This window comes from Muntiacus reevesi, chromosome 12 (genome assembly GCF_963930625.1).
Source record: "Muntiacus reevesi chromosome 12, mMunRee1.1, whole genome shotgun sequence".
Classification (NCBI taxonomy): domain Eukaryota; kingdom Metazoa; phylum Chordata; class Mammalia; order Artiodactyla; family Cervidae; genus Muntiacus; species Muntiacus reevesi.
The window spans coordinates 4,386,139-4,401,404 of NC_089260.1; the positions used below are offsets into that span (position 1 = coordinate 4,386,139).

A 15,266-nucleotide genomic window follows, 5' to 3' on the forward strand; every position below is an offset into this window, starting at 1 on the left:
AAAAGTGACGTGTATTTTCTAGTAAGTGGCAGGTGTGTGTGTGATTCAAACCAAGATCTGCTAACAAGGGGCAAACTTATGATTCAGACCTTGTATTTTTGTCATTCTTTACAAACTTCCTTATGGTACAAACTTTTAAAGAATTACTTGTTTAAGGATCGAAATGAATGTGGTTACATATCCATAGTGGAAACCTGACCTGGATGTTTTCATCTCTTATTCCCAATTAGCTGTGTCTAACTTGTTTAATTGTGTTTAACTTTTAAAATGTTTAACAGTAAAACATTTTAACCCTAATTTTAAGATCTCATGAACTTTAGTTTAATTAACTTTACAAGTTAACTTTTTTTTTAATTATGCTAAGTGCTGTGGGGAAGTCTATTTGAGGAGGAGAAGAGGAGGGAACCAACGCATTTAACTGTAAGAAGATCACAAGTGTCACAGAGTAAACAGTGAATTTATGTTAGCTTTGGACATTAAGTGTCAGACTTGAGAAAATGAAGATGGGAGAAAGCACTCAGCTTCAGCGGGTAATAGGATATTTCCATGGGACAATTTTTTTATTCAGTATCATCATAGGTGCGGGAATATTTATTGCTCCTAAAGGGGTGTTAAAATACTCTTCATTCAACGTGGGGGTGTCCCTAAGTATTTGGGCTGCTTGCGCTGTGGTGTCTATGCTGGCCGCCCTGAGTCACGCAGAGCTGGGGACCACCTTCCCTAGAAGCGGAGCACAGTATTATTTCCTCAAAAGGTCTCTTGGACCCTTTATTGCCTTCCTCTACCTCTGGATCAATCTGTTCAGCACTCCCGCAGGACTTGCTGCACGCGGCTTGCTGCTAGCGGGGTACATCACGCAGCCTTTCTATCCTGGGTGTCTTGTTCCTGAGACGCCAAAGAAATGCTTGGCTTTGGCTATCTTGTGGTGCTTGGGGATTCTGAATGCTCGGGGAGTGAAGGAGGTGACGTGGTTTCAGACTGTCAGTACCGCTGTGAAAGTGACAGTTCTCGGCTTCATCTCTGTAACTGGAATCGTGTTGCTGGTGAGAGGAAGGAGGGAGAACCTAGCCCGGTTTGAGAAAGCCTTCGATGCTGAAGTTCCGGATGCTCCACAGATTGCCGAAGCCTTCTTACAAGGATTGTATGCATATTCTGGCTGGGGCGTCCTTGTCCGAATAGCAGGTAAAGTTATTATTTTTAAATTATAAAGAGCTCCACCAGGCTATAAACATACAAGGGTTAATCAACTTAATTCTAAGAAAAAAACACAGCATTGTTTCACTCTGACGTGTGTCTCTCTTCTGTCAGGTGGGTGGAAATGCATTAAACTCTCTACAAATGTGGTTTTCTAACTTTGGAAAACAAAATATTTTCTAGGGGTTTACAAATTAAAACAAGTAGGGGTAGAACTGATACAGCTTAAGGACTCAACAACAATTGCATTTTTTTTTTTTTTTACTTAACAAATATTTTAATAGCAAAAGCTCATCAGAGAAAAATTTAAATACAGAAAATATAAATTAAAATAAAGATTACCAATTATCTTGCATGTACACACTTGCAGGGGTCACACTTGTATATATACTCATCATTTATTTTATTTAAAGCACATAGTGAGAATTCATAAACATTATTAAATATAAATGCCTTTAAATGAATACACAATATTCTATCATATGCAATTTGACCATTTTTCAAGCATCTCCCATTGTTGGTTACCAGAATTTTTTCTAGTTTTTCACTTTAACATTTTATAGTTACTGTTCCAATCAGCATCCTTTTATATAAATCTTTGTGGAACTCTCATTGTTTTATTAGGAAAAAAGTCTTGAAAAATCTTAGTAAAATTACTAAGTGAACCATACAAATATTCAGAAATGTCTTGAGAAATATTGCCAAAATGCATCCCAGAAAGGCTTTACAAATGTCTATTAGTGTGAATTAAAGTGATGACACCTGAAATCATCAAACCTTTTTCACTCTTTAGTCACTTAAAGTTGTGAAAATAAAATTTCAGAACTCATTTTTTCTTCAATTTCTAGTGAGAGGGCAGAGTTTTGCAAATGTTAATGACCAGTTTCTTCCTTGTAGGACAGGTAAATGGCTATCTTTGCTTGTTTTCATTCATCTGTCTGTCAAGTCTGAGCTGCGACCTGCAGGATCTTTCGTGGTGCGTGGGCGCTCTAGTTGGGCATGTGGGCTCAGTATTCAGGCATGTGGACTTAGTTGCCCCGCAGCATGTGGGATCTTAGTTCCCTGGCAAGGATCAAACCCATGTCTCCTGCAATTTCAGGTGGATTCTTAACCATTAGACCACCAGTGAAGCCCCTGTTGTTTGGCTTCTTTTTTCATTTTGTTCATAAGATTTTAAAAATTTCAGTCTTAAAGACTAGAAGTTTAATACCTACAAGTATTAAACTATCTATCTTTTAACTTTTCATCATCTCCATACTTGAAAATTCTTTCCTCATCTCAAGGTTTAGATAAATATGTATCTGAGCTTTTTTTCTCTAAATCTTTATGGTCTTTAAATTTTTCTTTTTAATACATGTGAGTTATTTTGAGGGAGTTGCATACTGTAAGTTAAAAATTTTCCAAGTAGTTAAACATCTGTGTCAAACTGGTGTTGGCAATATACAGTCAAGTTTAATCTAAGATTTAGCTAGTCTAGAAACTTAACCCAAGGAGTGAAAAGAGGAGAATCTACCCTAATGTCCTAGACTGTCGTGACCAGATTAACAGATGAGCTATTCCAACCCTTCATTATCACAAACTTTTACTTCTATAGTGTGGGCCGTAAGGTAAGGGAATATTTGCTCCAGTCCTCCTGGCCTAGAATCCAGGTTTTCTGAGTTGTTTTCTTATCCAAAAAGCTTATATTGGGCACATCAAAGATACAAGAGTAAACCCCAGAATTCAGCAAAATTCCATTGCGGCTAAAGTTAATACTTTGTCTAAACTTGGTAAATAAACTCTTGGCAAGTGAACTCTTGCTGTGTGTAGTTGTGTCTACTTCTTTTAGTTATTGTATGTTATAATGAATCTACTTCCAAAGATGATCTGATTAGTCATTTTTTCTGAGTGGCACTTTTTTTTTGCAGGAGAGCTGAAAAACCCTAGTGAGAATATCCCCAAATGTGTGGTCACTGCACTTACCCTCGTGGCACTGATCTACTTACTGGTTAACATCTCCTACCTAGCCGTCCTGACCCCGAAGGAAATCGTGTCCTCAGGTATGGTTGCACAGAACCAGAAGGAAGACACTCTATTTCATTGTCCTGAATAAAGGGAGTTTCGAGTTTACAGTGGATCTTTTTGCAGACTTTAAAAGAATTATGCTAATCTGGTTCATGTTTTGGGTTATTTATTTAACTATTTATGTAAAGGCAGACATTCAAAAGGTCAAGCAATTTCTTTAGAGCATATAGTAAAGGGTAAGGTCTAGCAGCCAAAAATATGGAAAATACCAAGAAATGTAAAAGGGAAAAAAAGCAGGACACAATGGATAGAATAGAATAGAAAATATGAGAATACTTATCAAAGTCTCTTGTGATATACTTCATAAGGAGTAGGTGGGTGCTCTGGGTCAGCATTTGCCTCCAGGAAATACAACTCATACATTTTGTCTTCAGACATATCCCCAAAATCTATACAGAGTTTGAGTACTTAACCTTTCCTATTAGTGAAGTGGACATGAATCATATATGTGTGTGTGTGTGTGTGTGTGTGTGTGTGTGTGTGTGTGTATCTATAGAGAGAGAGAGAGAGAGTTTCAGTTTACCATAAAAATTATTCAGATTTTCAGAAATTACTGCCTTATGGTAAAGAAACTGGTTTTTGCTCTAAAAATAGACAAATTGAAAGAAGCTCATTTCTCAATTGAATTTAATATATCTATATAACTATTTTAATAAAGTAAATATTTTTAAACTTTACACTTTCAGTTATCAGAAAAATAAAAGAAAATCATTAATAGCTTTCACTGAAAAGAAAAATTAGGCTTATCTTACATGCAAGCTTGACACTCCTCAGTTATCTCAACTCTAAATGACACTACTTACAATATCCAAGACATGCATGCAACCTAGGTGTCCATCAACAGATGAATGGATAAAGAAGATGTAGTAAATAGATGGATAAATAGACACTGTGTGTGTGTGCTCAGTCAAGCCTGACTCTCTGTGAATCCATGGACTGTAGCCCCCCAGGTTCCTCTGTCCATGGACTTGTCCAGGCAAGGATACTACCATTTCTAACAGCAGGGGATCGTCTCGTGTCTCTTCTGCCTCCTGCATCGGCAGGCAGATCTTTTGCCACTGTGCCACCTGAGAAGCCCCAGACAGACACTATGCAGCCATAAAATAGAATGAAATATTGTCATTTACAATAACAGAATGGACGTGAGATTATCATACTGAGTAAAGTTAGTCAGACACAGAAAGACAAACATTATATGATATCACTTATTTGTGGAATCTAAAAAACCATACAAATGAATTTATTTTACAAAACAGATAACAAACTCATAGGCATAGAAAACAAATTATGGTTACCAAAGGGGAAAGGGAGAAGGAATAAATTAGGAGTACGGTGTTAACAGATACTCAACTAATACACATAAAATAGATAAACAACAAGGATTTACTGTATAGCTTAGGGAACGATATTCTATATAATAACCTATAATGGAAAAGAATCTGGAAAAAATATATATAACTGAATCACTTTGCTGGACATCAAAAAAGTAACACAATATTCTAAATCAACTATACTGCAATTTTTAAAAAATGTAAAAAAGTAAAATGAGAGTATATTATTTGTTCATTTCACACATTAATAGTAATAATGAATGTGAAAATGTATGTGAAGGTACTCTAACAAAAACTGAAAAAATTCATTGCTAGCAGATTTACTGAAGGAAATTCTTTAGACTGAAAGAAAGTAACTTCAATCAAAGGGAAGGAAGAAAGAAAACCAGAAATATTAAATATATGGGTAAATATAAAAGACTCCATATGTGTATACACACATTTTTTGAATTCTTTAAAAATATCTTAGATTATTTAAGGTAATAACTCTGAAACTTAAGTGTAGAGTTTATTAAATATATAAATATAACCTATATGACAATAATAGCACAAAGAAAAGAGAAGGAAATGAGCTATAGTAGCAAAGTTGTCATAGTTTACTGAGATTAACTGGAAATTGACTTTGATGAATTTAAAGGTGGATGCTGTAATTACCAGACCAACTGCTAAGAAAATAACTGAACAAATCAACAGAGGAATTAAATGGCACGTTAAGAATATCTCTTTAGAGCAGCCCAGTGGTTAGGCACTTTCACTGCCAGGACCCAGGTTAGATTCCTGGTTAAGGAACTAAGATCCCACAAGCCATACGGCATAGAAAAAAAAAATCTATTTAACAATAAAGGAAAAATAGAAGAACAAAAGAACAAAAATACATAAGACATGAAAAACAAATAGCAAAGTGACATAGGTAAATACAATATCAATAATATTAAATGAGAATATGCAAACACAATAAGAAGGCAGAGATTGTCACACTGGATAAAATTATCAATGCAACTATATGCTGTCTATATGAGACACACTTTAGATTCAAAACATAATCAAGTATAAAGTAAAAGAACGGAAAAGTTTATCATGCAAACATTAACTGTAAGAAAACTAGAATATAATATTATTCAGACAAAATGAAGACTAAAAGATTACTAGAGACAAAGAAAGGTATTTGGTAATGATATTAATAAAAGGATCAATGCATGAAGAAGATATAACAATTATAAATGTATACGCCTCTAAATAACACAGCCCCAGAATACATGAAACCATACTAATGTAACTGAAAGGAGAAATAGATGATTCAGCAACTATAGTTGCAGATGTTCATACATCACTCAATAACTAGATAGAAAATCAATAAGGATATAGAAGATCTGCATACCACTATCAATCAAGCTAATCTAATTGACATATAACGCTCCACCAAACAGAAGCAGAATATTTATTTATTTCAAGCACTTATGGGACATTCCCTAGGATAGACACAATGTCAGGATATAAAACAAGTCTCAACAAATTTAATATTTCTATCATACAAAACACTTCCTTCAACAGCAATAGATGCACAACACAAACCAACAATAGAATGTAACTTGAGAAATCGCACATATTTGAAAATTAAACAACATACTTCTAAACAACCCATGGGTCAAGGAAGAAATCACAGGACTCTCAACAACTATGAGAAGTCTGAGATTTAGCCCCTCATAAGGGAGTCGGGCACAGTTTCATAGATGTTGGCAGTGGAGACAAAGACAATTTATTTTTCATATAATAGCAGTAGCTAGAATGTCATTTATGCTGTCCCCCAAACCCTGATTCCCAAAAGTCAAAGCAAGGAAGGCCAAATGATATCTCCACGTAACAGCAGAAGATCCTCAAGCTTAGGGAATCTAAATCTTTTATAAGTCTTCCTTCAGAAGACAGGTCCCAGGAATGGCTCTAAAAGACAAAAGATCATTATTGTCCTTCTATCCCTATATTTTTCAGTCTAAATATTCCCTTCTGGAAGGCCACAATTGCCGCTGTAAGAGGACTTAGCAAAGAGAGTACTCAGTCAAGTGGTTATTATCTGTATAATCTATGATCACATCAGTCCGAAAAGAGGATCCAGGTGTGTGGACCAAAACTGATTTTGAATCCTCTTGGCTTCTTTATGGTCAGGTTGCTGCCCAGAGGCTGCACCAACCAGGTAGACTGGGGTTGCTATGTGGGGAAAAGAAGCAGCACAAAACCCAGCTATGACCAGGAAAGCGTCCCGAGTTTCCAAAATAGGGCTATATAACTACCTATGGCACTCCCCCGACCAGCACTCGGGGAGCAGCCAAGAGCAGGCGATCGCTCTCTGAGAGTGAAAGTGTTAGTCACTCGGTCGTGTCCGACTCTTTGCGACCCCACAAGCTGTAGCCCACCAGGCTCCTCTGTCCATGGGATTCTGCAGGCAAGCATACTGCAGGGCATTGCCATTCCCTTCTCAGGGGATCTGCCCAACTCAGGGATCAAGCCCGGGTCTCTTGCATTGCATGTAGACCCTTCACTCTCTGATCCACCAGGGAAGATCACTCTTCCCTGAATAAACACTCAGGGTTTATTCAGTGACCAAACTACCTGACCAAGAAGCGTAGACCAGAAGAATGCGAGGGAGGTAGAGTCAGAAGTATTTCTGGGTTGACTTTTGAGGAAGCCATCCAAACATTAAACAATATCAGATGCATTCAAACGGTGTATATGAAAGATACATTGAATACCTTTGCCTTCAGCAGGTTGATGTGCTTCTGTGATGTCAGCTGTCACATTTTGAATGGCCAAACACGTAACAAAGATTAGTTTCAAGGGCCACAGTGGTGTGGCCACAGAGGGCTGATCAAATTGGAACAGCAATACTGCAACCTGGAAAAGCGCCAACAGCTATGAGCTGTCGTCCCAAGAGAGGGTCAAAGCTGCAACGCAGTTAATTTGCCAGAAGTGAGCAGGGACAAAATCTTGTGTAAATGACCTCCTTCACTGTGAACAAATGGTCAAATCTTGGCAGAAGTCACAGTGTGACATTTGGTGTTAGCCTTTGTAGCAAAAATATGGAATCCTTTTTCTTATGTCCAATATATAATGGTCAGTGTGTTGCCATATCTAGAAAGATGGATTCAGACATTCAGTCACGGCAATCTGAATAGTTCAGTATCAATCAGCAGTTTTATTCCAATTATTCTCATCAGAGAATGGGCTCCATGGACAGAACTTAAGGTTATTCTCTTAGCTCTGGCCAATTCCCCCCTTGATGAACCATGCTTATATTTCTAATGACATGAACTATTGTCAGAGGCGTGGGTGTTTGGTCTGTCACTTGGAAAACCACAGACTGGCAGACTAAAGACACCCCTCTCCGGGGCCATAAACTATAGAAAGAAATCAAGGCTGCTGATTGAATAATCTGCTTTTGATCACCAGTTCCCGAGTAGAATATCCTGTCTGTAGAATATTCTGCAAGCTGGTGCTGATGCTCGCAGCCGCAGCAGCCTGGAAGGCCCCACAGGGCTTCAGTTCAGCTAACCCGTCGGTGGACCATGACCAGATATTTACAGGGGCCCTTGTGAACAGACGGCCCTGCTGAACCAGCAGCTCTGCTGCAGTCAGCAAACTGGCATGTAATTTGCAATTTTTCATGCAAAACCAAGAAGCCACTGGGCCAGGCGAGCTGTGTTCTTGAATATACCATTTCCACTTGATAAGAGAGATTTGGGGGGCTCTTCATACCTTTTCAATAATTGAATTCAATTTGATTCATCCCAAAATGAGATTATCAGGCTGGAAAGTCATAAAGCCTCCATGAATGAGGTGTTCAGTTTTACAATATTCCAGTGCTACTTGCTAAGCTAGTATTATTTTTTCAAAAGGAATTCACCAGATAGTTGTATCAAGGAGGAAACAAGTAAAAAGCCTCAAGGGGCACCTCCAGCTATAAGGTGCCTCTCTTTGCCGGGCTTCCCTCTCCAGGGAAGTAAAGACAGTAAAGAATCTGCCTGCAATGCAGAAGAGCATCATCAGTCACAGAGACTTCCAAGTCAAAGCAGTAATTATGGTTGTGGATCCCCACTGGTAGAAAGGGTGCCGCAGCTTACTGGACAGCTTTCAGTACAGTTTTCAGTACAATCTGTTGATTTGATCCTCCAGTTAAAGGACATTGATCTGTGAATTAGCTGATATGGAAGTCTAAGTAGAATCCCAAGTGAGACACATACTAACTATAACACATAAAGAATTCACAAGGTGCTGAGTCTTCTTTTACCAGTAGGGAACCAGAGACAATTTTTTTTGACTACCAGAGGTACTAAGCGTTGCAAATTTACATATATGTTTCCAAGAAAACTTACTTGGCAAGCAGTACTCTAAATTTTATTGGGGTTCACCAACCTGTTGGTAGAAGTTTAATAATACCAATTCAGATCTTTTTAGACTGAGGCTTTTAGCTTGTCAGCCAACCGATCATGAAGAATATAGGGTACATTTTGGATCTCGGATGGCAGAGGCACTCTTGAAAAATCCTGAAGACCAGCTGGTGGCAAATAGCAGGGGAGTTTAGGAATCCCTAGTGGAGTACTGTGAAAGCCTGTTGAAGGCCTTGCCACATGAATGTGAATTAGTCTTGGTCTTCAGGGGCAGATGAGATAGAAAAGAAGTGCTGGCAACGTTTGAGACAGGATATCAACTGGCATCAATGTATACAGGGTCTCCATTACAGCCCCAGTGTCTGGAACAACCACAACTGGGGCTAGAGGACAAGTGGTCACTGAGTAACAATCCCCAGTAAACCTCCAGCTCCCAGCAGCTTTTGTCCCTGGGCACATCATAGTTAGATTGAGATATTGCATCTTTTACCACCACCGTCGCTGCCTCGAAGTTTTCCATCAGGTCTATGATCTTTCTCCCACTGAGATTCGACATTGTTTTTTGAACCACACAAGGAGGGAGAAAGGAGAGGGGTTTCGAAGGAACTCACATGTCCCATTATACTCTCTACCCACACCTCTACCTAAAATAGCAATACCAACAAATAGCCAACAGTGGAAGCCATGAAACTATAACACTTTAAGTGGACCCAAAGGGCTTTATTCACAAAGGAACCTCTGTGGGTAGAGGGCTTCCCTTCCGCCCTGTGAGTTCAACCCAGATCCCCTTAGCTGAAGGGCTTGTTGAGGACTTGGGAACCCATATCTAAGAACCACCATAAAGTTTCCCAGCCTAATCGGATGGGTATAGCCTTCAGGGTAGGGAGACCTCTGTCAACCCCTAGTCATCTTTCTCCTCAACCAGAGGTTGAGAAGCAAAAGGGAAGAGGCCATGGAAAAGAGAGTGCTATGTGCCACTGAGTAATTTTTATTACTCCTCAGTTAACAGAACTGCCTCCAGAAGACATAAAATATCTGAATAAATCTATATTTTTTTTAAAAATTGAGTTAATAATCTAAAGTTACCCCACAAATCAAATCCCAGACCCTAGTAGCTTCACTGATGAATTGCATCAAACATTTAAGAAAGAAACAATACCACTCCTAAACAATCATTTCCAGAAAACGGAAGAGGGGACACATCCAAACTTATTTTATGGAACCAGTATTTCTATGATACCAAAGCCAGAATAATTATTTACACAAAGAAAGAAATTACATACACATGTTACATCCAACATGTATTGTTCCGTGAACTACAATGTCACACAGTTCTTAAAAACACTGGCAAATTGAGTCCAGCAACACATAAAAAGGAGCATACACCAGGAACAAGTGAGATTTATCATTGGTTAGTTTAGCATCCCAAAAGCAATTAATATTTTACTAAGTTAATTTCATAACAAAAATCACATTATAATATTAAGAGAGTCACAAAATGCTTTTGACAAAATCCAAGAATCATTCATGAATTTTAGAAAACGTTGGCAGTTTCAACCTATGACTTATAGCAGTCCTGTGTCTTTGCTGCAATGATAATTTAATACTTTCTAAGCCAATTAAAAATACTATGCAGTATGAATATTACATCAGCGCGTAATTAGTGGCTTCCCTACTCTCTTGCAGATGCTGTTGCTGTTACTTGGATGGATAGAGTAATCCCTTCCATGCAATGGGCCATTTCACTTGGCGTTTCTTCCTCAATAGTTAGCTCCCTCAACTGCACTGTATTTTCAACATCAAGGTTATGGTACATGGCAAGCCAGGAGGGTCAGCTACCTTTGATCCTCTCAACGTTGAATATTCACTCTTGTCCAGTTGCAGCTGTGATTCAGATGCTCATCTTTGCCTCCATCTTAATTATTCCCTCAGACTTAATCCTTTTAATAAATTATGTGGGATTCATAGACTGGATTCAGCTCGGGCTAATGATGATAGGCTTGCTTAAACTGAGATTCCAGGAGCCCAACCTACCCAGACCTTATAAGGTAAGTCAAACCAGGAAAAAAAAAAAAAATCCTATATCTTTTTAAAGAGCATTTTGTACTTTTAATGCTTTTTCCTTATATCTACATGAAAAATCTTTCTAACCCACTGTGACCCCATTTTAGGAACACTTGAGAATAGATTTTATATTTAGGATATTCTACAGTACTACAACTAGTGACACTTGAGTCAAGAAGGACCATATGTGAGATGCACAAGGTCTGTATTCCGTCTCAGTGTGTGAGACTGAGCAGTGTCCAGGGCCGAGGATTATTTGAGCATCCTCTTAACGGCACTCCCTTAGATCACCTTGTCGGCTTGCCTAGGGCTTTCCAGGCTTATCAATTTAAATGTCTATCGATGTATAAGTCTCCAGCCTTAACTAGCCAATACAGAAGAACTACACTCCAGGTATCTGTGAAGTTGTATAATCACAAACTCATTCACCTTTTAAAATCTCACCTCAGAGACAGAGTATCTATGAAAGATTGACTGAGGGATACGTTTTCTGTTGATGCCTCAACCCACCAAAACCTCGGTCTACCATTAACTGCATTTGAAATGTTTCATATCAGCTTATGGAAAGTTTTTGTCTTCTAATTGTCTACTATAACCCATCCATCTATATTGTGGGTTTAATCGATATTCTGTTTAACCAAACATCCTCCAGCAACTCATTCCTATACTCACTGCAAAGAGAGTAAGTGGTTTATTTTTACATTATGCTACTCTCTATATTAGAGCCCCAAAGAAAGTTACTTCTAATATTTACATCAGAAATACGTGGGTTTCTATGCAGATTATTTAGTTTTCTTTACAGATCCTGATACCAAAACTCAGCCTGTATACACTGGTGACAAAGAGAATCTTGGAGACAGAGTCTGGGTGAAGTAGAAAAGAACAGCTGCATTGCCTTGTCAGGCAAAGGGGGCCGCAGTGGGCTGGCTCCCTCACGACCGTGTCCCAGCCTGACACCCGGAGAGCTGTGAGGGGTCCTCTAGTCGGGGTCAGGGCTGCTGAGAGGGTCAGGGGGCCTGCAGGGCCTGCCTGCCTTCAATCCAAACATCCTCTGACACCTGGGGGTTTCGTGATGACTTTCTCTCTAAGGCCCTCTCTCTGGAATGAAGGATGCTTCATCAAGCAGTTAAAAATCTCCCATCTGGTGGTGATTTTAGTTCTGCAGAGGAGCTCAAAGATATCGCTGTGCATATCCCCTGAGGGGAAGCCGCCCCGCCCCGGCGCCCTCCCGCATCCAGACAGCTTCTCTGTGTCTCTGCATCCCCCCTCCTCTCTAACTGTGGACTGTTTGAACTGCCCTTTGGAACTCAGGGAAGGCCATGGGGGCTGAATGAAGCCTGTTTCCTACAAATAAGAAATGGGGGACACAGAAAGGCTTATGTACCCAGGAGTCCACAGGGTCCTCCTGCTCAGCTTCAGTACTTAGAGTGTAAGCTCTTGCTTCCCTTTTCGCGTAGGCTGCTAGAACGCGCCAAGCTAAGTTCGCGGTCAGTCACTTGGTCAGCTTATGGCATGCGTGTCTGGCTATATCACCTTTTATTGTTAGCCCTATAAGTCATTTTTAAAGGGGGTAGGTTTCAAATAATCGTTGTTTTATCAATGAATCATACTTTAAATAAATCAAGGGGCCTCTTTGATTATGGACCTTGTATAAGGTAAAAGAATGTAGCAGAATACCCACAGAAATACCTCAGCAGTATACAAAGTTGCGGGGTCAAGTAGAAGGTTAAAAAAGAAAACCAACACAGTTTAATGATTTAGACTTTTAAAGTCTACTGTGAAAAAGAATAACTTTTGGGTTTCTTGTATAAATTCAAATTCCTAGACATCACCCCTGGGGATTCTAATGCTTAGGGTGAGGACCAGAAATTCACATTTCAAGACTGAAAAGAAGGAAAGATAATGATAATCTTGCATCTGAGTCACTTAATGATCTAATAAATACTGAAGCAGCTACTAAGGAACCACTATGTGGAAGACACTAGTCTAAACACTAGATATAGATGGATAAATTGCCCATCAATAATGCATCGATAAATTCCTAGTCTAATAGGAGAGAGAAGAGTTACACAAAATACAGTATTAGGCAAGAATCAACAGCATTTAACTAAGCATTTTACTGTTTGCAATTACCACTTTTTTTTTGCAATTACCACTCTTTAATTATGTATAAATGTGCATGCTTGTGTATTCTTTAATTATCCAAATTAAGGTACACAAATTTGAAAGATATATATTGTTAAGATCCATATTAAGGAAAAAGTGAAGATCAGAGAAAATGAATCCAACCCTGTGGTCCCTTTACGACAAAAACATTCCCAAAAGGAATTATATATAGGTTCCATTCAGTTCAGTCACTCAGTTGTGTCCAACTCTTTGGGACCCTGGGGACTGCAGCGTGCCAGGCCTCCCTGTCCATCACCAACTCCCGGAGTTTACTCAAACTCATGTCATGAGTTACTCAAACTCATTGAGTTGGTGATATATTCCAACAATCTTATCCTCTGTTGTCCCCTTCTCCTTCTGCCTTCAATCTTTCCCAACATCAGGATCTTTTCCAGTGAGTCAGTTCTTCACATGAGGTGGCCAAAGTATTGTAGTTTCAGCTTCAGCATCAGTCCTTCCAATGAATATTCAGGATGATTTCCTTTAGGATGGACTGATTGCATCTCCTTGCAGTCCAAGGGACTCTCAAGAGTCTTCTCCAACACCATAGTTCAAAAGCATCAGTTCTTCGGTGCTCAGCTTTCTTATAGTCCAACTCCCACATCCATACATGACTACTGAAAAACCATAACTTTGACTAGACAGACCTTTGTTGGCAAAGTGATGTCTCTGCTTTTTAATATGCTCTCTAGGTTGGTCATAACTTTCCTTCCAGGGAGCAAGTATCTTTTAATTTCATGGCTGCAGTCACCATCTGCAGTGATTCTGGAGCCCCCCAAAATGAAATTTGTCATATTACATTATATGTAGGTTGTGTATTATGTCATTATGATTGAGGTACAAAAAATATTAATTTTGATATTGCTTGAAAATAAAAAGTTCAAAAAAATATATAATGAAAAAATGCTTTATGGTAATAGCATGGAATGTTTCTGAGGGTCGTTATTCAAGAGATCTGCATGGGACTTCCCTGGTGGTCCAGTAGTTAAGAATCTGTCTGCCAGTGCAGAGGACACAGGTTGGATACCTGGTCCAGGAAGATTCCATATGCCACGAGGCAACTAAGCTTGTGTGCTAGAGCCCACGAGCTGTGACACTAAGCCTGTGTGCCAAAACTACCTGAAACCTGTGTGCCCTGCAACGAGAGAAGTCTCCACAACAAGAAGCCCACACACTGCAACTAGAGAGCAGCCCCTATTCGCCAGAACTAGAAAAATCGTGCATGCAGCGACGAAGACCCCCACGGCCAAAATAAGTAAAGAGAGCTAAATGGTCAAGTGGCATGGACTTATGAAAAAAACCAAAGGGAGAGCAAAATGGTGAAACTACTAGGAAAAAGCTTTCACTTCTGCTGCTTCACACTCTGAGGGGATTCCCAGCAGATGGTTTTCTCTTATATAAAACTAAGGAAGACCTGGTAGGTAAATACATTTTTATCAATGAAACCAATTTCCTCCATATTAAACAAATGTTTGTATATAAAATATTTCATGTTATTATTTGTAATCACTTCCAAGTCCACTCTAACACAAATTTATGTTTGTCCTCAGGTACGCTTGCCATTTGTATTTGGAACCATGGCCATGTCTTTGTTCTTGGTTTTGACACCCATCATCAAGTCTCCTCAGATGTACCATATCTATGTTATTCTTTTTATCTTCAGTGGACTTTTATTTTATTTGCCTTTTGTGCATTTTAATTTGGGTTCTACATACTTCAACAAGATAACTTGCTTTTTACAGTTACTACTAAATGTTTCACCTACTGATGACATTGATGAATATATTTCAATAGGAGAAAATGTACAGAAAAATTCACCAGCAACTGCAACCAAAAAAGAATAAATAAATTATGCATATTTGGCAAACTATTGACTTATTAAAAGTATCTTTCCCTTTCAACTAGAATATTCCTAATACATATACACATTCCTTATGTATATGTATACACATGCCACATATGTAACACCCAACCAGCACAAAATACTTAATGTCCAGAACTTTAACACTTTAACTCTTATTTGTAAACGAAACCTTGCTTCTCCAATAAATCATGCCGATTCCCAATT

General features: G+C 38.8%; 1 protein-coding gene across 1 annotated transcript; it reads left to right on the forward strand.

Moving 5' to 3' along the window:
* The first annotated feature begins 399 nt into the window (after positions 1–399).
* On the forward strand, positions 400–15,266 carry LOC136144980 (solute carrier family 7 member 13-like). The gene is made up of 4 exons (XM_065903092.1): positions 400–1,182; positions 3,102–3,233; positions 10,655–11,016; positions 14,749–15,266. Exons 1-4 carry the CDS (start codon positions 498–500, stop codon positions 15,040–15,042), a joined length of 1,473 nt encoding a protein of 490 aa, XP_065759164.1. The 5' UTR covers positions 400–497; the 3' UTR covers positions 15,043–15,266.